The sequence below is a fragment of the Mustela nivalis genome (genome assembly GCF_964662115.1).
Source record: "Mustela nivalis genome assembly, chromosome: 1".
Lineage (NCBI taxonomy): Eukaryota > Metazoa > Chordata > Mammalia > Carnivora > Mustelidae > Mustela > Mustela nivalis.
In genome coordinates, this window is record NC_139020.1 from 7,942,400 (window position 1) to 7,969,738 (window position 27,339).

The 27,339-nt window shown below is 36.2% G+C and overlaps 1 protein-coding gene across 8 annotated transcripts in view; it reads right to left on the reverse strand.

Moving 5' to 3' along the window:
• The window catches only part of TTC3 (tetratricopeptide repeat domain 3), a 131,304-nt gene that overhangs the window by 54,490 nt on the left and 49,475 nt on the right, over positions 1 to 27,339 (reverse strand). For all 8 annotated transcript variants that reach the window (XM_082722545.1, XM_082722543.1, XM_082722544.1 and 5 more), the window contains 13 exons: positions 25,029 to 25,089; positions 22,265 to 22,349; positions 18,124 to 18,258; positions 17,396 to 17,476; positions 14,654 to 14,766; positions 11,975 to 12,095; positions 9,493 to 9,615; positions 8,394 to 8,495; positions 6,938 to 7,030; positions 6,166 to 6,230; positions 5,029 to 5,165; positions 2,737 to 3,063; positions 183 to 434 (listed from right to left, as the gene is read on the reverse strand). In XM_082722545.1, coding sequence (XP_082578671.1) covers positions 183 to 434; positions 2,737 to 3,063; positions 5,029 to 5,165; positions 6,166 to 6,230; positions 6,938 to 7,030; positions 8,394 to 8,495; positions 9,493 to 9,615; positions 11,975 to 12,095; positions 14,654 to 14,766; positions 17,396 to 17,476; positions 18,124 to 18,258; positions 22,265 to 22,349; positions 25,029 to 25,089 — 1,695 coding nt within the window. The remainder of the gene's footprint in view (positions 1 to 182; positions 435 to 2,736; positions 3,064 to 5,028; positions 5,166 to 6,165; positions 6,231 to 6,937; positions 7,031 to 8,393; positions 8,496 to 9,492; positions 9,616 to 11,974; positions 12,096 to 14,653; positions 14,767 to 17,395; positions 17,477 to 18,123; positions 18,259 to 22,264; positions 22,350 to 25,028; positions 25,090 to 27,339) is intronic.

Genomic DNA, 27,339 nt, shown 5'->3' on the forward strand with positions numbered 1-27,339 from the left:
TCTAAAAAATAAATAAATAAAATTAAAAAAATTTTTTAAAAATCACTATTCTTCATCACTTACTTCCCCAAATAAGCAGGCTATACCATAATAATTCTATTTTGTCAAGTATTAAATAAGCTAGGTTCTTCACAGATTTGTTTTCCCTGTCAGACCAGATATAATAAACTCAGCCCACACACCCATTATGTCAAAGAACTCGTCTAGAGCATTATGCAGCGCCGGGAACTTGTCTCTGTGCTCTTCTAGCAGCCATATTAAACACCGCGCTTCCTTCAGTGATGTTGGCTCACAAAAGTAATCAAGTTGCTTTCCTTCTATAGAGGCTAGTTTATGACCATATTTCTCATTCCAGAGAAAAGTCATGATGCTAAAATCAAGCTCCTTAAGAGATGCTCCATAACGAGAAAAAAAAGGTCCTGTGGCATCTAAACCTGTAATGAAAACAAAACCCAAATCAGAAAAAGGAAAAATCATTTAACATAAAATCGCATTCAATCTTACATCTCTGAAAGCTGTTCGGTTATATCTTGCTGAGATTTTCAGTGAAAACACATGCCTGAATACAAGCTTGTTCAAGCTACTTTGCACTCTAGGAATACCACTTAACACTGACATGCTAATTACAATAGTTCTTATCTATTAGTTGAATAAGGTGGGCCAAAGCCACCTTACAGAATTGTTCATATATTACAAGTTCCTATGGTCATTTTTATTAGACTTCAGCAATGAAAACAAGGCATTAAATTCCTATAAAATTATTACAACTTTTTTACTAATTCAAAATGATTTTTATCCTAATTAGTACAAACTAGCAAGTCTTTTCTACATATATTCTGTAGTAACAATAAAATGGAAATTCTCCGCAAGTGCCTTTAAAACAGGAAAGGGGTAAACAAACCACACCCTTCCAACACCTCCATTTAATGGCTCCTTACCCTCCTCCAAAAATCAGAATGGTCACTATTCCCACTTTTATTCCACCTTCTAACAATCAGAAAAAGAAGCAGCTGCAACCTCATACCACTCTTCCGAAGGGATGATGTGCCCCTACCCTTACTAACACAGCCTCCAAAAGGCAAAGACCAGTTTGGTCTATCTTCCCACCAATCTCGAACACAGCACCACTTGCCTCTTATGTCACCCAGTTTCTCAGCATATGAAGCGGACTGCTGAGTCAGAGCTACCCTGGATGGGTTTCCTCCAAATGAAACAGTTACCTTACAGACTTCATGCTGCATGAAAAAATGTGCTCACTGAAGGGAAGGCAAGAGGTCACATCTACAATTAAAATGTTGGCTCTCCCCACAACCCACATATAAATTGACCTCTCATGTTAAAGAAACACATGATGTGACCCTACAGTATATATTTTTCGTTGAGAAGGAAACAAAATTCCAGGAATTGGAAATTATTTGCCTTTAATAAATAAATATGAGCTTTACATCAGGGATATAGCATAACCTTACTAATCAACATGGTTGAGGTCATTTTAGAGCTTTTTAAAATAAAAACTGCATTAAAATAATGTGTATATACTTATTAAAATGCCTTTAATCTTCAGAATAAATGTGCATTATATCAAAAGGACACATTAACATTTCCGTCAGTGAGCTAGAAGTCTCAAATGCTACCATACACTGAAAGAACAGTGGCAGGCACTCTTGCGTGGGTAAGCATAACCAGAAAGCTTCCTTCTCCTGAATCTATCTTCCAAAGTAGAATAAAGTGAAAAATAACATCATAATTTACTTATTTGATTGTTAACAGGTGCACATGACAACCTTATCACGTACAAGTAACATTCTGAGACCAGAAACCCATGCAGACCTATGCTCAAAGCAGCAGCACTTAGCTATCAACTATGCCGAGCTTCCTGCTATCTTACTTTGTTTCTACTGACAGAAACTTATCAATATATTCTCTGAAACTCTAGAATTCTAAGGGTTCCATGTCCCTAAAAATTCCAGCAGATGGGGGTGACCTGCAGAGGCCTGGCATCCCACTCTTTGGACTGCTCCTCTGTGGCTCCCGCTGGCCTTGGATCCAACAGCTGCCAAATGAATCACCTCTCTGAGGCCAGTTACCCCCAAAGTTACCAAGACAAACAGTGCCCTGGTAGGTACCCAGAGAAATCTCAAGGTAGCATTCAACCACAACTCTAGCTGCAGCTGCTTTCTGCCCCGCATGGCCTTGGGCAAAGAGCCTGCTTGTGGGGAGAGGAAGGTCTTCCTCAACCAAATCAGGAAAATCAGGAACAGCAGCAGAGTTTTAAAATCCTGTGATCTAACCTCGGAGTATTTTTCTCACAATCCTTAGATGCAGATTTGCTTTCAGTGATCCTAAGCAATTAGATCCACTCACTCTTCCTCTTAAGTTTTCTAAGGAATCTGACTAGAAGTGATGATCACAGAGGGCAATCAGTCACCTCCAGGGGGCTCCCCCATAACCTGCCTAACACTGACTTCGTTTAAACATTTACAAATAGTTTAGCAAAATACAGGACCTGGATCTTCTGACTAAACTTTATTGTGTTTACACCTTTTGAAAGTGTACTGTATCCTATTGATAAAATAACTTAAACTGTGAGTAGGAAGGGATTAATATTTTTAACCATAAAATTTTGTGGTCCTACATTTAAAAAAAATCATAAATGATGACAGAAAATGAAAAAGAGATCAGAGGCCGATGTCCACCCCTCCTACTAAGCAGCAGCTCTAGAGCTCAGTGGCATACCAAAGCTGTTAAGTTTCTGGATCCAAGCGGCTAATTTTGGTTCCACTTCTTTAAGCTCGCTCAAAACATGCAGAAATATCCTGGTCTTTACTCTATTCTTTTCTTGAATCAAGTGACGAATGACATAGTCCACTGCTTCATTTAGAAAATTTCTGCTAGAAAAACAAGTTGTATAGTCTTCTGTGCTTAAAACCTTCCAAGAAAGCAATTCTTTGAGAAGCTTGGAAGTGTTCAGAATGCCAGATTTTATCTTGTCAGCATATTGCTTTATGCACTGCAGAATTCTGTCATCAAGGAACTGGCAACTCTGAACGTTGTCTGCAGTTTCTAAGGATAAATAAAAGTGTGTTAAAGTGAGCAACGGATCAATCTGCAAAGATATAAACTGAGAAGAGAAATAATATAGCACTACATAATAATATAAAATATGCTTCAGAGGGATTCTTCATGTTTTAAATAAACTCAAGAAATTTTAAATTTGGAATATACTTAATAATACCTTTGAAAACATATGAAAGTTCACATTAAATCAAACATAACAAAAGTACCTTATCTCCTTCACTCTACAGCACTCATGTAACATCTAAAAACTTAGTTCTTCTAAAATAAGGTTCAACAATCCTAACCCAGCCTCATCACTACCTATACTTTATATTTAGTAACTATGTTTAATCATTAAGAATGCAAAGGGTTGGGGAGCCTCGGTGGCTCTGTCTTTAAGCGTCTGCCTTCCACTCAGGTCGTGATCGTGGGGTCCTGGGTTCGAGCCCCACATCCAGCTCCCTGCTTGGTGGGAAGGCTGCTCCTCTCTCTCCCACTTCCCCTGCTTGTGTTCCCTCTCTCTCTGTGTCTCTGTCAAATAAATAAATAAAATCTTTAAAAAAACCCCAAAAAGACTGCAAAAGGATTTTTTTCTAGAGTTGAAAGGGTCATTTATTTATGAATTCAATTAATATTTGGTAGTTATTGTTAATGTTATTCATCTTACTGTTCGATCCTAAACCTTAGGTTCCCATGGAGATGTTAACTCCAGGCTGGAAAATCTCTCAGAAGTTCATCTTTGCAACCCATGCATCTCCCTAATGGATTGCCATTTAGCCTCTTGAAGCGTCCAAAATTTAAAAAAAAAATAAACATTCACTGGAGACTTCTATAGTAGGAAGGATAATATTGACTGATTTGTGAAGCATTAATGGAATACTAAATAAAAAATAAAAACAAGAGGAAGTGATTCATTTTGGTAATAGCCGTCACAGAAAACGAGAAAGAATAACTTCAACTGAAAACTGAAAGTACTCCTGAGGATGTAATGTCCAGCACGGTGACTACAGTTAATACTACTATATTGTGGGGCACCTGGGTGGCTCAGTTGGTTGGTTAAGGGTCTGACTCTTGATCTCAGCATCATGAGTTCAAGTCCTGCACTGGGCCCCATGCTAGGTGTGGAGCCTACTTAAAAATAATAAATAATAATACTGTACTGCATATTTCAAAGCAGCTTGAAGAGTAAATCTTGAAAGTTCCTGTCATAAGAAAACAAATTCTGTAACTATGCATTGTAATGGATGTTAACTGGACTTACTATAGTGATAATTTGGCGATATATACAAATATACAATATATACATCATGTTGTACATCTTAAACTCATGTAATATTATGTCCTTTATTCCTCAACTAAAAAAAAAAAAAAAAAAAAAAAAAAAACCAACAACTCTTAATTAAGAAAAAAACCTGGAAGTAAATATGCTCACAGGGACAGTGTAATCACATTCCCATGGTGATCAGGGAATAATAACAAGACAAACATAAAACAGAAGGCCGGGTTAGGTAATCCCTACAGCACCTTTTATGAACTGCTTCTTTATTTGAACTCAGCATTATTTCAGATAATTAGTAGCTAATTCATGTTCAGTGTTTTAGAATCTAACTCTGCACAGTGGAGTTCACAGAACACTATCAAACATGCAATATGCACGTCAGCTATTATTTCCATCTTCACTGCAGTGATGAGGAAGCAAGTGATGAGATCTTGCCCCATGTTAGCTTACTGCTATCCCTGTGTCTGAAGATTTAGAATCCCTGTGTATGTCCTGCTTCCAAATACAGTGCTCTTTACACCAACCTCTCCCCATCTCAGAGCAACACAAGAAAGTAGTGGTACTAAAATACAAATTGAAATCTAAATTTAAATTCAGTAACAATTAATATAATCCCCAATAAGATGGATATTTGTGTTTATACTTTTAAGCAAGAGGATATTACTTTCACCATGCCTCTGACTTTAGCATACCTTTCTGCTCTTCAGTTTTGGGGGGATTACTTTCTCTTAAGTCCTCTTCCATTCTTTCTTGTGCTAATTTTTTTGCTTCTTTTTTTTGGATCTTTCTCTTCAATTTTTTGTCTTCTTTCAGTCTTAGCTTCTCTAGACTGTTAAGAATTTACAATTAGTGATAATTTGCCTTTGTTATAAACTCAGTCAACTATCTGCCCATTACAGAAACCATCCTCCAAGTAGTAAGCTCAAAGTTTCCCTTTTAATACAGAACTTGGTCTGCATCTTCTCCTTAATATAAAAAATTTGTTGACATGTTCAATTAAAATTAGGGTACTCATTTCATGAAAGCAAGAACTCAGTGACTGAGTAACTCATAATTAAGGGTGGCATGCACACATTGTACAAATGTTATTTCCATGTAGGTAAGTTACTGCTTAGGGTATATAAAAATAGTATAAATTATCCTGCAAGATAATATATATGTACACTCATTTCAAAGAAAGATCACACAGTAAAATATTATTTCACATCGCAATAATGGCCCACAACACTGGAATTTGCTTGATATGGTTTACAATGAATTCCCTTCAACAAATAATTCCGTTCATCTTTTCTTTTGTTTTTCTTGGTCACAAAGATGAAAAAAATCACTTCTTGGAATGGAGGACAAGAAGCAAGACCAAAAAGGAGGAGGGAAAAAAAAGGACTGGAATTATTTGATCTAAACAATAACATATACAAGTGAATATTTTTTACAGTATATTGAGTTAAGTCATTGGTTCAAAAATGTTTTCTGAAGAGAGATAAAAAAGAAAAATGCTTTTGGAATTAAAGTTTAAACAACTGAGAGCTAATTGTATCAATTTTATCTAAATGCCAAAGCTATTAATCAACATGTCATTTCACAGCATCAAATGTCATAATTTTACTTAAAAATTCAACCACCAAATAATACTTATTCAAGCTTTTAGTATTTAACCATAGGCTTATTCTCTTTAAGTTTTAAATATCCATAAAACTCATTTAAACACCACTTATTTGAATAAGTACATACAGCCATTTAAAAAAATAATATAATTTAGAAATCTGCATTTATAGAAGTATATTCTAATAGACATGATTAAACTACTGATTGATAGTTAAAAATCTTACCTAGAACATTTCTGCTTCAGAATAGGTCTTGGAGGAACCTTTTCCTTTATGACCTTGTGTTCGAACTTTAAACAAAACAAAGACATCTAAAATTTGTCTCATACTCTCATGACATAAAGCACAAAACCATAAATAACAGTTCAGAAGCACACACAGCCAATGTTCAATTTGATATAGAACAAGGATGATGTTCTGACCCAGACAAAAGCCCAGAAAAGTTTAGCAAAACAATTTACTGAAAAGAAGAACAAAAGAGTAAACATACTTTAGGACGCTTAAAAAAAAAAAAAAAAAAAAAAAAAAAAAAAAAATATATATATATATATATATATATATATATATATATATATAAAGAGTAACCAGATCAAATAAACTGCAAATACCTTTAGAACAACCCACTCCTAATACTCCCATATAGTGAAGTGAAAGGTAATCCTTCAAAACATCCTCTCCCCTCCCTAAGAACTCCACCCTCATTAATACCCAAAAATTTACTGAGGGTTAAGAAAACAAGATTATCAAAAAGAACAAAAACCATGAAACTAAAATGTAAAAAGTATCCTCTTTGAGGAAATGAAAGAATTTGAGAATCCTTCATTGCAAAGATACATTCTGACATCCTAGTATTTCTTATATTTTCTTAAATTAAGGAACACTTCTCCTAGATAACACAAGATCCAAACTGTACAATTACCAAATTTAAATCATATTTTAAAGTTATAAACATTTTGGTTAACAATTTGGTAATGTTTTCCTCTATTAGATTACTTACTTCACATTTAACTTGACCACCACTGCTGAAAATGATTATCTTAGAAATGATTCCTTCACAGTCAGGGGTAAGACAAATTCCTTGTAGAAAATCCTATTTGATTAAAAAAAAAACAAGTGCTATATCTCAGAATAAATTTATATATGTACACAATTTTAACCATCAGGAACAGTCAAGATATGTCTAAAACCTCCTTTAGGGAAGCACTTAAAGTTCCCCCTCCTTGTCTTCTGACTTTCAGAGCCTCCCTTGGAGAAGGAATATAGGACTGACCATGTGACTTGCTTTGGCCATTGTAGAGTGAACTGATATAATGTACCCTACATCCACGCAAAAGCTTTAAGAAACAGTGAATGGACTGGCCATTGCGCTTTACCCTCTCCTACAGGAACATGTTCTGGTCACTCGACCTCAATTCAGAAACAAAGAACACAGTTACACAGACAAGAGCTACTGGCCCACAGCTGCAGAACTCTAGGACGATTAATGTAATCGTTAAAAGAGATGACCTTTTCTTATTATAAATCAAGATATACTTAGGTTATGCATTACTTCAGTATATCCTAGTGCAAGGTGACTAATTTACTGGGACTATTTTAACTCACAGGAAAAGAGCACTAAGGGTGTATGTGTAACTAGAGACATTGAATTGATGTCAAAGACAAAGCAAAAGTGACTCAATGGCAACAATTATTTGGTTATATCATTGTATCTTTGGTTAACTATGTGAAAATGCATAAAATGTGAGAATTTATTTCTACCAAAGTTGAAAAATTCCTCTTGCTAAGAAACACCTAGCACAAGCACCTCACTCTTCTCTCCAAAAGCTAAGCAGTGTAGAAAATGGTCTTCTTAACTAATGATATACTGTATGCTGGCTAATCGAACACAATAATAAAAATAAATAAATAAGTAACATTAAAAAAAGAAAATAGTTTTATTTTTTAAAGTCCATAGCTTATAGGAATCAGAAACAAATGAATGCGAATAAGATTACAAAATTGTGCCTTCTCTCAAAGTATATCTAGCTAATGGTAATCAACATTATCTTGCTAATTAAGAAAAACCACAATAAATAGTGGCAGTGCCAAATTTATTTCTTAGTACAAAGTATATCATCAAATTTGGTAGAAAGTAAAAAATGTGAGACCCTAATGCTACATCAGAACACTAACATCAGACATTTCAACTTTTATTTTTGTTAAGATTCCCCATATAAAAACTGGTTAAATATTTTATTAAAGGCCTCTATGGTTATTGCCCTTACCTCAGTATAAAATAAATACAAAAACTGATTTTGTACTTTTTCATTAAAGTTTTAATTTAAAACTTTTTAGTTATGGTTAGAAGGCACAGAAAAGAATTGATATTCACTAAAAACGTTTCCTAAAGAATCTCAGGGAAAAAAATTAACATAAATTAAGCATACTACAAAATCCAGACAAACTGAACTTACCTTGTCAATTTTATCATTAAAAGTTGTTGTTTTCAACTTCTTCCAACAGTTCATGTGAAATTCTATCTTACAGTACTGGCAGCAGCTAATTCGTATAAAACCCTAGAGGTTTAAAACAGTGATTAACACAATTTAAAATTGCCTATACATACACACACTCTTTCACAATCACAACACAGATACTAAGCAAAGAGAGAGCTGTCTGCATTCACCTGGCAAATATAACTAGATATCACATTCTTTCCTGGGTAAATAAAATCCTTCTAAACTCCTAAATCCCTAGTGCTAGAGATAGAGAACTTGACTGACATATTCCTATCCATAGCATACATTATCCTTTATAGTATCAAATGATTTACAAACATTATTCATCTGATCTACTAACCAGGGCGAGTAGGCAGTTCCTATCTTCTTGAATAAAGAAAGGCCCAGGAACTCAGTTAAGTGCCAGGCCTGGATTCAGACTTAGGTTTCTAGAAGATAATTCAGTAGTCACAATAGCCTTTAGATTTCCTGGACTCAAATTTTACAAGAAATTAAAAACCAATCACAAGTAACAGTCTCAGGGTGCCTGGGTGGCTCAGTGGATTAAGCCTCTGCCTTCAGCTCAGGTCATCATCTCAGGGTCCTGGGACCAAGCCCCACATCAGGCTCAAGCCCCACATTAGGCTCTCTGCTCAGCAGGGAGCCTGCTTCCCACCCCCGTCTCTGCCTGCCACTCTGCCTACTAGTGATCTCTCTCTCTGTGTCAAATAAATTAAAAAAACCTTAAAAAAAAAAAGAGAGAGAGAAGTAACAATCTCATTTTCTTTCCTGTGCTCTTAAGAAAGAGGCAAGTTATATGAACAGTGGCTAGAAAGGGGAAATAGAATTAACTAGACTGCCTTCTTAGGTTACTATCCCTGCACTCAGTGTTTACTTAGTGGCCCTGGGTCCCCAAATGAGATGATGCAGACTTACAGAAGTCCAGGGGATAGGGCAGAAGAGAGGACACGAAACTGCCAACAACAGAAAACTTCTCCAGTTACAGAATTTGTTCTGAATCCATTTTAAGGCACAATTCTGCAAGTTACTGTCCTACTGTACATTCATTATGTACCTTGAAGTCTGGATCAGTTATATATATCTGGATTTTGGAATATCCACGGCACTTCTGATAGCAACAAATGGCATCTGGCACTGGAGGGAACCTGCATTCTTCAATGAATTTCTCTAACAGCATCTAAAACAAAAATAAACAAAAACAATATTACAACACTAATTTGTCAATAAAAGTGTTTATGGTTTCAATAACTTCTTGCCATCAAAAGACTTTCAGCATATGAATGACAAAATGTTTTTTACAGAAAAAAAAAACTACATATAACTTTTAAAGTTTTTCTTTTTGAAGATTTTATTTATTTATTTGAGAGTGACAGAGATAGTGAGAGAGCACAAGCCAGGGAGGAAAGGGAGCAGACTCCCTGCTGAGCAGGAAACCTGATGCAGGGCTCTATCCCAGGACCCTGGGATCAGGACCTGAGCCAAAGGCAGATGCTCAACTGACTGAGCCACCCAGGCCCCCCTTAGCTTTTCTTTTTAGAAGGAGGTTGATATATGGGGCAACTGGGTGGTTCAACTGGTTAAGTGCCTGACTCTTGATTTTGGCTCAGATCATGATCTCAGGGTTGTGAGATCAAGCCCTGCATCAGGCTCAGTGCTGTCGCTCTAGTGCTGACTTTTTGTTCTTGAGAGTTCCTCTGTCTCCACCCCAATCTACTATGAAGAGAACATCCAGTGATTTTTTTTTTTTAAACAGTTTTGTTGAGATATAATTCACATATCACACAATCTACACATTTAAAATGCATATAGTTCAGTGGTCTTCAGTATACCCACAGAGTTGTTCAACAACGGCCTCAGTCTAAATTTAGACAGTTTTATCACCCAGCAAAAAATTCCATCTCCATTAGCAGTCCCTTCTCATTTCCCCCCAATCCCCAAACCCCTGACAACCACTAATCTACTTTGTCTCTAAATATAGATCTGCCTGTTCTGGAAATTTCAGGTAAATACAATCATACAACACATGCCCTTTTGTCTGGCTCCTTTTACTTAGCAGGTTTTCAAGGTTCATCCATGCTGTAGTACTTACCAGTACATTACTTTTTATGGGCAAATAATATTCAGTTGTACGGATAGGCCACTGTGTGGTTTTATGAATGGCTTACGAATGGTTTTAACTACTCATCAGTTGACAGACACATGAGCTGTTTCCACTTTTTAATAGTGTTTTAATTTTGAAGTTGTTGCTATAAACATTCATGGACACATTTTTGTAAGAAAATGTATCTTCCTTTTTCTGTATCAAGTCTAGGAATGAACTGCTGGGTCATATGGTAACTCTGTCTTTACTCTACTGAGGAGCTGCCAGACCACTGTACTCGTCCACCAGCAACATATGGGGGTTCTGATACAGAGACATATCCAGAGATATGTATTAACACTTTTGTCTGCCTTCTGGATTAGCCATCCCAGTATGTGAAGATGTAACCCATTAAGGTTTTAATTTGCATTTCTCTCATAGCTAATGTTGCTGAACATCTTTCACAGGTTTATTGGCTACTTGCAGAAATTCTTGACAGATACAGGTCTATCCAGATCCTTTGGCTACTTTTTCATGTATGTTTTTATTTTTTTAATTCCAATATAACGGCTACTTTTAATTAAATTGTCTAAAACTATCTAGTTTTAAGAGTTGACTCCTGTGGTTATTTTAAAAAGCTTTTGCCAAAAGCAATTTCTGTATACATGCCAGTGTTTCCCACAGGTAAAGGCTTAGTCAATCCACACACAATTTAGTCTTTCCAGAACTAGCAAAGCATCCTAGGTCTCTGGATATGAGAACAGATTTATATTTTCCAAGTCCTCAAGTGCAATCTTAATAATTATAGTCGCGGGGCGCCTGGGTGGCTCAGTGGGTTAAGCCGCTGCCTTCAGCTCAGGTCATGATCTCAGGGTCCTGGAATCGAGCCCCGCATCGGCCTCTCTGCTCAGCAGGGGGCCTGCTTCCCTTCCTCTCTCTCTGCCTGCCTCTCTGCCTACTTGTGATCTCTGTCAAATAAATAAATAAAATCTTAAAAAAAAAAGGATAATAAAATAAATAATAATATAGTCGCTAAGATGAAACAACAATGCTATACCTTTAAGTATAAGCAGTAAGTCACGCTACTTAATAATGAATACCCTAGTTCAGAATGCCTAGATTCAAGTCCCATCTCCACTCTTCCTGTTTAATTTTGAGCTCACCACTTAACATCCCTAACATCCTTAATATTCGTCTTCAGTAAAATGAGAATAATCATAGTACTCACCTTGTAGGATTGCTATAAAGACTTAAAGGCATGATAAACGAAACCTGTGTGACTGGCACACAGGAAATATTTAACAAATGTTAGTGATTCTCAGTAGTCTTTAAAGGGGAAACACATGTGGGGATGCTGAGGCCAGAGAGCCCCTACCTCTTTGTCTTCTGATACCTGAGTCAATCAGTGCAGATGGGCTCTTTAATTAGTAAGATCTCTGAATAAATAAATCGTTACCTTTATTTTCCCTGGCTGAGTCTCTTCAATAATCACATTACTTGTGGGCCAAGTTAACACTCCAGGAAGACGACAAATCAAGGTTCTTGCTTTCTCAAAATGATTGAGAGCTTCTAGAAATCTAAAGTCATAATTACGAAGAAAGAAGGTATTAAACCTGTGACAAAAATTTTCATTCCCCACAATAAAAAAGTTACAAGAAATTTCAAGTCTACTAATAAGAATACATTTGATAAATCACTGTTCAGAAATATTCAATGGAACCTAATTTTCTTTAAAAAAAAAAAAAAGGCATGTTGACTCACTATACTGTATACCTGAATATAACATTGTATATTAACTAACTAGAATTAAAATAAACACTAAAAAATAAAAAGGCATTTATTCATTGTTTGCTATATAAGTAACATAAACAACAAATCTGCCTAGACACTGACGTTATTATGGTAGGTGCATACTAGTCCTTTTAAGGTTGTAATTTATTGGGAAACCTGGGGGGCTCAGTTGGTGAAGCATCTGCTTTCAACTCAGGTCATGATCCTAGGGTCCTGGGATTGAACCTCGCATTGAGCTCCTAGCTCAGGGGAGAGCCTGCTTTTTCCTCTCCCTCTGCAGCTTCCCCTTGCTTGTGCTTGCACTCTCTCTCTCTCTGTCAAATAAATAAAATCTTTAAAAAAAAAATGTTTACAACTAAAACAAAAAATTGAATGATTTGGTTGTTCGATTTTTATTTGTTTCATTTACTAAGCTAATTAGATTCCTATAGAGAAATGACAACCCTTCACATCAACTAATTAATCATAAATAAAAATTTTTTTAAACTCAACTCTATTAGGATATCTATTTAGTAAAACCCACTCTCCTGAAAAAAATCTAAAGAGATTGTATATGCTGGACATATTTCTTCAACCATAAAGCAGTAAAGTATTTTAATAAAACAAATGTGTATGCAAATTGTTTTAACTACATGAAATGTTTTAGTTCTGATTCGTGTTTTTAAAAAAATGTCAACAGATTCCCACAGTCCATTCAACAAAAGAACATTAACACATTAGATTATAAAGTTAACCAAGTCCTTATTATTCTCTCAGACTAGAGAAGAAAGAGAAGAAAGGTTTCCTGCTTTCTCCAATCTTGAAATAACTTTCCAATTTAAGAACTTTTTTTGCCTATGGATAAGAAAAATTCACCTGCAGAAAAGCTAGACCATCGACCATAAGACAGCTAACAGCAGGACTTTACCAGAAACTGCACATTACAACAGCAATAACCAACGTATGAGACACTGAACCCCAATCTTATTTTGAAATTAAAATGTAAATGCTTTTCAAAATGGCAAAGACTTCTTCATAATTCCCATGATGTTACACACTTATGATATATTCCCAAATCTTATGAATAATTACATGTGACTACTACATTAAAACCATATATCTTAAATAAGATATGCAAACTTTGAGATTAGTTTCATTTGCTGTTACTATACAGATGATTGCTAAATCCTCACTATCCCTCCCTCTGCCTGATTCATATATAATTCAGTCTAGTCACACAGTAACTTCAGGAAGTAAAAGAACTTTCTTTAATCTCCAAAAAAAAAGTCTATAAAGGAAGATCTAGGCACATTCTAAGACTGGGTTCCCAAGAGTCCCAGGGGTCTGATAAAATTTCCTTTAGGAGCACCTGGCTGTTTCAGTCAGAAAAGCATGTAACTCTTGATTGATCTCAGGGCTGTGAGTTTGAGCCCCAGGATGGGTGCAGAGATTATTTAAAAACAAAAATCTTTTTAAAAATTTCCCTAAAAGGACAGATGAAAATTCAAGATTAAAAGCTATGAATGATATTGAATCAGTCAACAATTACTTCTGTATAAAGTAATCTAACACACCTACCAGGACACTGGGTGTTAAGTACAGAAACAGGGAGATTCTTGGTTTTCTTTTTGTTATTGTTAATGATAGATTCATTGTGCCAAAAATACCAAACGCTTCACAAATCTGTGTGTCATCCTTGCACAGGGGCCATGCTAATCTCTGTATTATTCCAATTTTAATCTATGTGCTGCCCAAGCAAGCAGTGAACAGAGGAGTTTTTTTTTTTTTTTAAAGCTCAATGCATAATCATATCCTCAAAGGGTCATATAGCAATTTGGGAAGATAAGACATGAAACATTTGCAGAACAACTACATACTAAACTTTGAGTAGGGATTCCAACTGTGGAAGAATTTCTGAGAAGAGATTTTTATTTCTAACTCATTATGTCTTTGAACAGGTATCTATCTGTTCAAAGATACCATCTTCATACAGGTTTTTGGGAGAAACAGATATTTTGGTAACCAAAAAATTATACAATCAGACTTGTAAAGCATTAATTTATATCAATTCAGTCACTAATTATAAGTGACATATACTAACAGAAAAAAACCAAAATCCTTTGTGTCAAATCGTCTTGCTCCTGACTTTCTTGTAAGATTCAAAATAAGGAAGCATTAGGAGCTGAACTGATTGGCCATACTTCAATAATTAGTATTGATATAGAAATGCTAGTCCTCCAAGCAAACATGATGATAATAGTTTACCACAGAGAAGATAACAATATAATCCCAGAAAAGGGACCTCCACATTAGACTTCAACTGAGTTATCAATCCTGAGTGTAAAAGAGCATAGTTTCTACTAACCTGTTCTTTTTCAAATATACTTTTCCAATTCCACAGTAGGCCAAGCAATCAAGTCCCTCATTAGGATAATGTTCAATCATCCTCTTAAACTGGTTTTCAGCTTCAGATAGTTCCTTCAGTAGCAATAAAAATAACAATCACTTAAACTACAAAAGAGACACTGGAACAGATTTTATCTGAAGGTTGATTCTTTTTGTGTAATATTACAGATAACTACGTATTCAAAAATTTTCTACGGCAAAATTAAACCTTCTGCATTTTATTTTCTTAGCAAATATACAAATTTTGACCACAGGATATACAGATACACAACCAGAGTGATCTGGCTTAAGAATCAAAAATTGGTGTGGAATATACCAGACAACAAACCAAATGAACATTTACTAATACACAGAAAGGGCCTGGTATGTGCTAACACTAAAAAGTGTGAATTCATAGTAAAAAGACTGACTAGATGCAAACACACCATGAAATATATCCTCACAAGTACTGCTCCCCTGGGATATAGGCATTCCAATAATGCTACCCACAGTGTTTTGTGGCGTAAGAAAGATAAATGACCTGTTTTTAAAAACAGTGCTTTAGGAAAAACTTTACAAAACTTAGAGCACATTCTTCTGAATATTCTCAATAGTAGAAACTTCTTTCTATTGCTTTGAATGAATTCTGTTTTGGAAAAAGTCCAGAAGAAATAGCTCAAGGCAGTCCTGGTAACCCCACTGTGGGTGAAAAAGGAAATGTCACTACAAAATGAGAGTTTATAAGAACCGTTGAGGTCAGTTCCAAAAGAGGCATTCCAAAAATGTTTTAAGCAATAGCTGTACTGGAGCAAATACACTGCTTACTTTGGGGGCTACTGTGAATGATGATATTCTTTTATTTTTTATTTTTTATTTTTTTAAAAGATTTTATTTATTTATTTGACAGAGAAAAATCACAAGTAGATGGAGAGGCAGGCAGAGAGAGAGAGGAAAGCAGGCTCTCTGCTCAGCAGAGAGCCCGATGCGGGACTCGATCCCAGGACTCTGAGATCATGACCTGAGCCGAAGGCAGCGGCTTAACCCACTGAGCCACCCAGGCGCCCCGATGATATTCTTTTAAATGGCCAATTTCTATCATACCTGTTCTGCTGTTTTAATCAGTCTCACTATTTCAAAGTAAATCACAAATGTAGTGAACTATTTCTTCAATTTTGATAAAGCAAAACATTATTAAGATTATTTATTATCACACTGCCACAACAGAAGAATTGGAGATCCTGAAGTCCTGTCTCTAACAATCTATTAGAAAGAATCTATGAGAAAACAGAATTAGGCCTTAATGGAAGACATTCAACTACCACATCAAGAACAAGGAAAGAAGCATGTAAGAAGGAAAATAAACCTCAGACACTGTAAACCAATGTCAGAGTGGAACCTAAAAGATGGCTTCATTCTCATTAGGTAGCAGTTAGGGTTAAGCCTTCAGTTGGCCAAAGAAGTGTGGAGGCCAAGTTCGCAAAAAGGATGTATTATACCTGAGGTAATTCTAGAGCAGTTCTAACTTTTACTGGAAACTAAAAACCACAGAAAGTGGGTTATAGCTGACAGTGGAACCATGCAGGGGGTAGGGGTGCCTCATGCAATGGAAAATACAGGTATATCGGGCGCCTGGGTGGCTCAGTGGGTTAAGCCACTGCCTTCGGCTCAGGTCATGATCTCAGAGTCCTGGGATCGAGTCCCGCATCGGGCTCTCTGCTCAGCAGAGAGCCTGCTTCCCTCTCTCTCTCTCTCTGGCTGCCTCTCCGTCTACTTGTGATTTTTCTCTGTCAAATTAATAAATAAAATCTTTAAAAAAAAAAAAAAGAAAAAGAAAATACAGGTATAACTTTTGATTCCCCCCAAATTTTACTACTAATAGCCCACTCGACTAGAAGCCTTATCAATAATATAAAGAGCAGATTAACACAAATTTATATGCGTATTATATACTGTAACCTTTTAATAAAGGAAGAGAAAAGAAAATCATAAGAGAGAAAATACATTCATGGTACTCTACTATGTATTTTTTTTTTAAATCCATTTGTAAGTGAACCCATGCAGTTCAAACCAGTGTTGTTCCAGGGTCAACTGTATAATGCTGTACAGTGCAGATAAGCACAGCGTCCAGGAGAGCACTGAGGGACCATGAGTGTGCTCACACCTATTCACTGATTGTATATGGTTCTGGGAAGGCTGCATTCCAGAAGATAAAATACCCAAATACTACCACTCAGAACTAAAAGATCTTCACACAAAGTTGAACACTCCTTACTTAATTTCCCCAGGCTCATTCCTTTCTACCATCACTAAATGTAACCATTATCTTAAACTAGGCTAGCCCGTGTTTTTTTTCACCTTTACAAGAGGCAGAGATAGTTATAAACAATATATGCTTTTTTTCCATATGTTTTCCAAATTGTACGTAAGTGGTTATCACGATGTTTGTTATGTTCTCCAACTTGTCTCTCACTCAGTGTGTTCTCTTAAATCTGTAACGATACAGATTTACTTTTTATACAAGTAAAAAAACTCCTACTGGTTGTCTGGTATAGCTTTTTTCTAATTGGATCATATTTTTTCTTCAATAAAAACAACACAAATTAAACAGGTATTCCAGAAGAAATTATCAGAAAAAAATAAGCCAAAGAGGTAAAACTATTTTTTACATTATCTTCTAAAATTAATGGCATATTTTTACTATTATCTCTGTTACAAATCTTACCTCAGGTTGTCCTATTCCAAGGAGAGAAATAGCAAGTCCATAGACTACTAAGACATAGTTAATCATGGCCAGGTTCAATTGCTGTCAATAAAAATGCTCCAGTTAAAAATCTGAACATAATTTTGCCCAGCCTGCATCAAACCAACCTGTTAGCCACAACAGAAAAACAAAAAGTAGTATGGAATCTCTCTAATCACTATAACCAGGACAAAGGCCAAACAAAATTGGAAAATATATTTTATAAAGATATGCAGTTATACTAAAATCAAGTATTCAAAACCCAAAAACACTGACTCAGAGTTCCTTGAAGGGGTGGTTCAGAGCAAACTAGAATAAATGAGTCGCCATATTCTTTTGCACATAAGAGGGTACTGTGACAGATTAAGATGTTTGCTTACAATCCTGCATGAATTATTTACCTAGCTAATTCTTTCTAAATGAAAAGATGTGATTAAAGCAAGTCTAAAACCTTAATCCAGTACTTCTGTAGAAGCTGTCAAACGTTCTAATGAAGAGTAAGGAGAGAGTCTAACCCTGTGTGGTATATTAAGTGCAACCACAAAGACTGAATCACAGTGTTAGCTGCTTCTTACCACCTGGAGCAGATTCCGCTAATCTCAGGTAGGTCTAAGGTACATTAATATAATGAAGTTAAAGCCATGGTTCTCTTCTGCATTCACCTGAAATGCATCTGCACTGAGAAACAAAGTGAAAGACTACAATTTTACCTTTATTTTTTGAGGATCTAAACCGTTGAGCAGCTCCGTGAAGGCCTGGGCAGCACTGCGGCAACGCTGCTCCAACAAAGCCGTATAACCATCCTGGATTAAGCTTCTCAGCATTTTCATTATATTAGCAAAATCCTGCAAAAAAAAAAAATTTTCTATTAGGTAATCCAGAGCTAGCTATGTGTGTTTAGCCAAAAACCTCAAGATGCCAAGTTCATCACAGGGTGGTTACATTTTATAACTGACTGTAAAATATGTAAGTAAAATATGTGTAAGTAAAAAATGTAAGTAAGTAAAATATGTAAGTAAGTAAGCTGCCCTTCATGTGTTATATTCCCCTCTCTACATGGCACTTTTCCAGCGAAAACTGAAAGGTCCTGCTTCACCATTTTATTTCCAACATTCCTACTACTGCTACTCATGACAAGAAAGGGCAGTTCATTTTACGCTGCATGGTTCTATGACTTGCTCACTTTTCCAGATGGAAAAGACAGCATTCAGAAGTTCTAATAGCACAAACAGCACAGACAATACCAGCCACCATCTAAATAACGGTTTGGCTAATGAGAATTAGACAAATAAGAACAAGCAATTTACTGATCACGATCAGATTTTAACACCTACCCTCGTGGTCTGGAATAAACCTTAATTCTCAGCAAGAAAGGACATTTCAATCCTTGGTTCTACTTCTGCCCAATATGTACTTGAATAGAACTCAGTAAAATTATCAGGAAAAGATAGGTTAAATGCAAAGAGAAGAGCATAAGAAATAAAAAACAAAAACGAAAGTCCTAAGTGAGAAAAACAGTTTATCTCTGGGTATATATGTGACATGCATTACAATCTGAAGTCAACTTTTGGTTACATGGCAACAGCTATCAGTTGCAAAATTCCATAAAAACTAGACAGACTACACATTAAGCCTAGATTTCCTCACTCCTTGACTTACATGTGTACACCATTCAGGAAAGCAGAAAATGCAAATATGCATGTGATATTCCTCACTGTTCCTAACAGTAAAGATCCAAAAGGAGGCACCGTTGTACAAAGCACAAATGGAAGAGTAGTTTGATCACAATTAACAAAAGCTGCCTACTAATTTTCATCCACTGACTCAAAGTTTAGGAGCCCTTTCCCCCAGAATACACACAGAAAAGAGCAGCTCTCACATAAACTTGGAATTTCTTAGAGTATTTAAAAAGCTCAAGAATACCTGTATCTATGTTAAGACACGAATTTTGAAAGTTATAGATGATGATGTGCTATCCTTAAATGAACTGATTCCATTTTAATCTTTCACATTCTAGAAAAGAGACCTATAATCTCCTGTTTTCATCAAAAATTATTTCTCTCAGGCATGCCTGGGTGGCTCAGTTAGCTGGGCATCCAACTCTTGGCTTCCACTTGGGTTGTGATCTCCTGGGTCATGAGACTGAGCCCCATGTCGGGCCCTGTGCTCAGCATGGAGTCTCCTTGGGACTCTCTCTCCCTCTTCCTCTGCCCTTCCCCCATTAGAAGGCACAGGTGTGCTCTCTAAAATAAACAAAAATAAATCTTTAAAAAATTGTTTTTCTGAGTATAATACAAAAAACTATCATGGAGTACTAAAAGCTCCATCAGAGTAGGCTGGGTCACAGTGCCTAACAAAAGTGTGTTAAATGAACAAGGGAAGGCACAAAAATGACTACCATACTTACTAAATCACCTCTGATCTTCCCAGGTTGTCTTTTCTATTTAAGTCCTTCACAGTTTTGCAAGTCCGTAAAATCAATATGAAAAGGCATAATTTTTAAATCTGCAAATATCAGAAATTCTAAATATGCTTTTACGCAACTGATTAGCAATCTGTTATCATAAACTGCTTGAAACATGCTTCATTCCTACAGTCCTCTGTAAGGTAATTGTCTATATACCTAAAATAGTTAACTGAATTTTAAATGACCCCCATATTAAAACAAGTACTGTATTCCATATGCTAACAGAAATTTTTTGGAGTGAAATTTAAATCCAACATTCTATTTTCGAAGGAATAGAACTGTTTACATAAAGGATTAATTGTCAAAGCAGACTCCTATGAACCATGTTCATCCACAAAAGACAACCTTTCACTTACTACTACATGGTCTACAAGTGTTCAATGACTAGAATAGTGACCAGCCATGGTTCTACAAATTCTGGATTTCATCAAGGTTTCGAGGTCTTCTTGAATCAGTTTTTGTAAGTTGGATTTTTCTAGGTATTTGTCCATTTCATCCATTTTTTTTCAAATTTCTTGGTATGATATTGTTCATAATAGTATTTTGATGAATTTGTAATACTCAAGGATCTATAGTAATGCACCCTTCCTTGTTCATTCTTGAAATTGTTTTATGATGTTTTCTTTTCTTTATCAGTTGCCACACCAGTGTGTAAATTTTATTAATACTGGCAAAGAATCAACTATTAGCTCTGTGGATTCTGTCTTATACATTTGTTTCCAGTTCATTATTTTCTACTTTGATCTTTATTATTTCCTTCCTTCTATTTCTTTGGGTTTATTTCCTGTTTTTCTCTTTTTCTAGCTCCTAAGATAAATATTTCATTAATTTAAAAGTTTTTGTTCTTTTAATACATACATTTAGCTTGATTAATTTCCTTCAAAGTAATCCTTTAGCTGTATCCCTTGCATTTTTCTCTAAGTTTTAAGTTCACAACAAAATTGAGGAGGTACAGAAATTTCCAGATACCCTTTGCCTCCTCCCACGTATACTCCACTATCGATGTCACTCATCAGAATGGTATATTCTACATATCTACATTTTTTATTGAGGTATAGTTAACATACAATGTTACACTAATTTCAGGTATACAATATAGTGATTCAACAATGCTAAACATTATGCAGTGTTCACCACAGTAAGCACAGTTACCATCTGTCATCAGCCGGAGTTATTACAATATTATTGACTATGTTCGCTATGCTGCACTTTTCACCCCGTGGTTATTTACTTCATAACTGGAAGTTTGAACTTCTCCATCCCCTTCAGGTATTTCATCCATTCCCCTTTCATTCTCTCCCTCTCCCTCCATACTGGCAACCAACAGTGTGTTCTCTGGATTTATAAGACTAGCTGTTTTTGTGTGTGTTCATTTGCTTTGTTTTTCAGAGTCCACATATAAGTGAAATCACATGGTATTTGTCTTTCTCTAAAGTATTTCACTTAGCAAAATAGTCCCTAGGTCCATCCATGTCGTTAAGAATGGCAACAGTTTATTCTATTTTATGGCTGAGTAATACTCCATTGTGTGTGTGTGTGTGTGTGTGTGTGTGTGTGTACACACACATATACATCTTCTGTAACCCAGAACAGTGTATTTCTTACCAAAGATGAACTACATGGATACACCCTAATCACTCAAAGTCTATAGTTTAATAACAGATATACCCTTGGTGCCATAAATTCTACTGGTTTAGATAAATGTATAAGGACATCTATCTACCATTATAAAATTATACAGAGAATTTTCACTGTCCTAAAAGTCCTCTGTGCTCTGCCTATTCATCTTTTTAATTACTTCCTAAATACCACAGAAAGAATTTTATACACAAAGTTATCTGATTACTGTTAAATCATTCAAAGAACGAAAAGTTTGCTCTTTAACAGCTTTAAGGTAGGTATAATAAAACTGCAAGTCCTTGAACCTTTTAAAATAATTTAAATCTTCTTAAAGTACTTATCTATTTTTTAAGTTTTTATTTTAAGTAAGCTATACACACAACATGAGTCTTGAACTCATAACCCAGAGATCAAGAGTCACAAGCTCTACCAAGTGAGCCAGCCAGGTACCCCTTAAAGTTAAAACTGGAAAGCAAAGAATTCCTTCATCTTTGAATCCCCAGGAAGCAAACAATTCTGCAGTATCAAGCATTAGTTAAATTTCTGGTTAAAGTGATTATCAAGTTAAAAAAAAGGGGATTATCAAGATAATAGCTAAATTAGTGACAGTTTGGTTTATTAGCAGTTATATATATAATCATATGTCCATAACTTAAATTATAAAAAATAAATCTTAGAGATGTACATGGTAAGACTTAATTTATAAGAAAAATGTTTTATTCAAAGACTTTGCTTTTTCATTAGAAATAAGCGTTTTCCTTTACCTGGTGCGCAGCTCTGGAAGATTTAGAAAACTGTTTTTCCAAGATGTTCTTCAAATCTACTGGTAAACTACCCTGTGAGCTAGAACTAATAGAGAAAAGTGTTGAGTTATTTTAAAATAAAACAAGTCTTGCTTATATAAAGAATATATGTACTGAAGGCCATTTTTTAAAAACTGTAGTATAGTTGACATAAAATGTTACATTAGTTTTAAGCACACAACACAGTGACTCCACAATGCTATATACCACACAAAGCTCACCACAGGAAGTGCAGTCTCCACCGGTCACCACACAACATTATTACAATATTGTTGACTATATTCCCCATACTGCACTTTTAATCTCCATGTGAAGGTCATTTTAAACACTGAATAAATGGAGAGTCACTAGTGCCTACACTGAAATATTACCAAGAAGCTGATTCTCCCCCAAACCACTCTCTAAATACAATGAAATCTCAATAAAAATCTCTATAAAATTAGAGATGGAGGGGGGCCAAATGAGTTTATTATAAAGATGGTATGGACAAACTTAAAAAAAAAATAAATTGGGGGGATTTATGCTGATCATCAAAAGTTATTATAAATGTAGTCATAACATAGCCTTGAAACAAGAAATGTGCCCCGTAAACACTGCAAAGATGCACCACCTCATATGAAAATCTAGTAAGTTACAACTGTTTCAGAAAGTCTGATTTCCAATACTGGTGAGGGTAAGGAAGATTCAGGTATGCTAGGTGGTGTTTTCTGACATCAAATAGTTCCTATTCTCCACATCAATTCTCCAATACCCAGTGTCCAACAACTCAATTCCATTTTGACACCAACTCTGGAGCTAACATAGGCCCTACAGGTTAAAGCCCCAGTCCCACAAGGCTGACCCCACTTCAGGCATAATGCCCTTACCCCTACTGTCAGCCACAATGAGGTGCACAGGCTACCCACACTACTGCCTGGTGGATGACAAACTTAGAGGTTCCTGTGACCCTCCCTCAGGTTCAACAACTCCTTAGAATGACTCACCGAACTCAGGAAAGTGCTCTACTTATTATTACTAGCTTATTATAAAGGATGTAATTCATAGCAGCCCAATGGAAGAGAAGCACAGGAAGACATGAAGGAGGGGAATGCTGCAAAGCTTTCATGCTGCCCCAGAGTGCCCCACCTTCACAGCATCTCCATGTACTCAGCAACCAATAAGCTCCCCTGACCCCATAGTTTAGAGGTTTCTTCTATCAAGGTTTCCTCACATAAGCATGAATAATCATTACTAGTCATTGGTGACCAAACTCAACTTCCAGCCTCTTCCCCTTCTTGGAGATCAGGGGGTGGGACTGAGAGTTCCAACCCTCCCATCACACGTTTAGTCTTTCTGGTGACCAACCATCCCAATCCTGAAGGTAGGGGACCAGGTCACCTCATTGGTGTAAGTATAGTAGAAAAAACCTCATTATGAAAAACAAAAGATATTCTTACCACTCTGAGAGTTCAAGGGCTTTAAGAGCCCTATGACAAGAACTGAGGACAGAGACCAAATATATACACACATTTTTTATTACAACACACTCCCCCACAGCTCAGGAAGAGTGTGAAAAGTGCTCACTTTCGGGGAGGACAATGTGACAGTATCTAGCAAAGTTAAAACCACACATCCTCTTTGACAGAGCAATTCCACTCTAGAAATTTCTTCTTCTACAACTATACTATGAATTATCCTGTACCCATGAAAATGAAGGATGTTGATCTCCATGAAGTAGACATAATCAAATAAGAAGACCTCAATTTGAAAACAAAAACAAAACATTGGAAAATAAATTTTTCTTTAGCAGAACAGTTTAAAATTACAACTATGCATTCAAAGAGTAGCACTGTATGTTTTTGGTTTATTTTAAGGTTTAAAAGGGGAAGGGAAGACGGGATTTTTCTACAAAATGAAAGAACATAGTATCTAAGCCCTTGCTTTAAATTTAAACTTTTGTAGCAACATCAAAAAACAGTCATTTTCTGAAGATGGAGTTTTACTAATTTCTCTTAGCACTTTGATATTAAAATTCTTCTCCCTGAAACACCTAATCAGGAGATAGAAAAGAACGCTGACAGCTGGTCTAACTGTGGCAGAAATGGTTTTGCAGGGTCTCCAGCATCGCTTTCCTTGACCTCATGATCTTCTATATTCACTGTAAGATTTATAGTTTCACTTTGCAATCAATATATAACTGGTAGGCAATAGAGGGGTTAATTATAAAGATGGGTGGCAAGAGGTCCTACTATTAATTTTATAAGTGGTCGCTTCATTAGTGAACATGTTCCTTTAATGAAAACTACCCTGAAGGACCCCTAAATATACACATACCCATGCCTGCTTCCAGGTGGCCAAGAACTCATTAACACAGAGTCCCTAAAGGAAGCCACCAGAGAAGCAGATGTGGGAAAGGTAAAATAAGGTGAGCAAGGAGAAGATGTGACTCTTACTTTATACTTTTCTGAATATTTTTTCTTTGTATTAGAATATATTTTGGGATTTTTAAGAATTAACACTGCTATATCTCATATTCCATGCTTTCGAGACATTTACTAACACCCTTTTACTGTCTTACTTCCAGACATTTACTAACGTAAATGTCGTACTGTTTCATGAGACATTTACTAATACCCTTACTAACACCTAAAGGATTAATAATCCTTTAGCCAAAAACACTCTCCTAAAGATATGCCTTTGATATTTGAAAAGGGGAAAAAAACACACACACAGATAAAAAACATACCTGAATTTCTCCAATTCATTGTTTCGAGATTTTTGTTTTCCTTTATATTTTGGAGGCTGACCTGTGAATACAAAGTATTTGTTCCTGAAATCTGTTCATAAAAATCAACAAGCCTGAAAGTAAGTTAATTAAAAATATGTACATTGGAATAAGCAGCAAAGGAAGCAAGTGTAATTAGTACAAACAAGTGAAAAACCAGACACAATGATGTTTGTCTATGTATGCTATAGAAGTATTGTGAACATTAATCACATGATATTACTTAGGCCTAAAGTAGATATAGAAAGATACAGGCCACAGTTCCTGTCCTCAGGTTTTTATAATCAGATGGGAAGAAAAGGCAGTCACCAGGAATTACGCAGCAATCACCTTTAGGAAGACGAGAAGATAACACGTTGTTACTGACGTATGAATTCCATATTAACTGCTCTTACAACTCACAAAGGTGGACATCACTTAAGGTCCAGTGGCCAGGAAAAACCTTAGAGGGGATACAGCATTTGTATTTAGCTTTAAGAACAGGTGAGATTTGGGGCACCTGCGTGGCTCAGTCAATTAAGCATCTGATTTTGGCTCAGGTCATAATTCTGGGGTTCTGGGATGGAGCCCCACAGTGCTCAGCGAGGGGTTTGCTTGTCCCTTTCCCTCTGCCCCTTCTTCCACTCATACTCGCTCTCTCTCAAATAAATAAAAGTCTTGAGAGAGAAAGAGAGAGAAACAAACAAGTAGGATTTAGATGGTATGGGCCAAACCCAAGAATGACATTCACTGTAAGAAACATTAAGTACTAAGCCTGTGTGATCTGATAAACTGGGTAAGAAAAGAAAGCTAGAAAGGGGCAGTGAAGGCCAGCTGGAGTGAGTGCTCATGGGTCCTTTGCTTACTCCAGCTCTGTGAGCCCAGCCTTTGTCCCACTGGCAAGAGCAGGAACCACCGCATACTTTGGAGTGGGGAGGGCCATGCACAGAGGTATGTAGAAGAAAGCACAGCAATAGGGACAGGGTTTTTTTGATGGAAGCTTTGGGAAGAGATAGCAGAGGCAAGTCAGAACCTCTGTATTAAGAAGGGGATCAGAGCCAAGCGGGGTTTGGATGGCCTCAGAACACAAAAGAGGCTTCCAGAAAGGCAGGAGAGTTCTAATTTGATTCCTTCTGATTTCAGGCAAAACTACACAGCCCTAACCCTGGGACCTCAATTTCTTTGACTAAATCCAGATGCTGAAGTGTAGGTGGTATTTAAAACATTTAATTAAATGTGCTATCCGATAATAACAGTCCAAGAAATATCAATAAATTAAAAAGATTTTTCCAAAAGAAAAGTTTTATCCTCAAGGATTTTTCATGTGCTATTAGACTTACATCAGATAAGACAATCACCTGAGTCTCCCTCTTTGTAATTTTCTAATGTGCTAACCAAACAGGAAGAGCCAGTGGTAAACAGCTGGGTATGTGGCACTGAAGCCTGAGGAGACAGAACTGCGGGAAGGAAAAGACAGAAATGGCTGCCAGAAGCAGAAACACTGAAAACCAACCAGCCAATCAACAAGAAAAAGGAAAAGAGATCATCAACAAGATCACTAATCAGGTCAGCAATCTCACCCCCATAACCTCTGAAAGCTTCAGACAAAAAATTTGCATCTAACAGCAACGTTGAGTCAACAAGAAAATCTATATTTTTCTTAAACTCTGCTATAAAAGGCAGGGAAGCATATAATTTACTTTAGAATGATTTACAACAAAATCTGGTCATGTAAAAGGAGACTGAGAGGTGTGCCTGGGTGGCTCAGTGGGTTAAGCCTCTGCCTTCAGCTCAGGTCATGATCAGGGTCATGGGATCCAGCCCCCATGGGGCTCTCTGCTCAGCGGGGAGCTTGTTTCCCCCTCTCTCTGCCTGCCTCTCCACCTACTTGTGATCTCTCTCCTTCTGTCAAATAAATAAAATCTTAAAAAAAAAAAAGGGAGATGAGAAATAAATGGAAGATGAATGTTCACTTCTCTGGACCCTTTATTTCCCAATGATGCCAAGTAAAAGAAGTCCTGCTTTGTGTGTCTGTGTATTTATTAGATGCAGAAATAAACACACACTGAGCATGTACCAGTTAAACTAGTATCAGTCTAAAGCATCCATTCTGAAAACCACCCTGAAAAGGGTGAAAGTTAGTTTAAGGGGATGAAAAAAGAATCTGAATTTTTAATATATAAAGCACAGATGTACATACAGGACATAAATAAACAGTACCTGTAGTAGGAGGGCAAACAGGGAAAAAAATCTGTCTAAATAGCCTCCTTAGTCAGGGGTTTTAATGAAACTG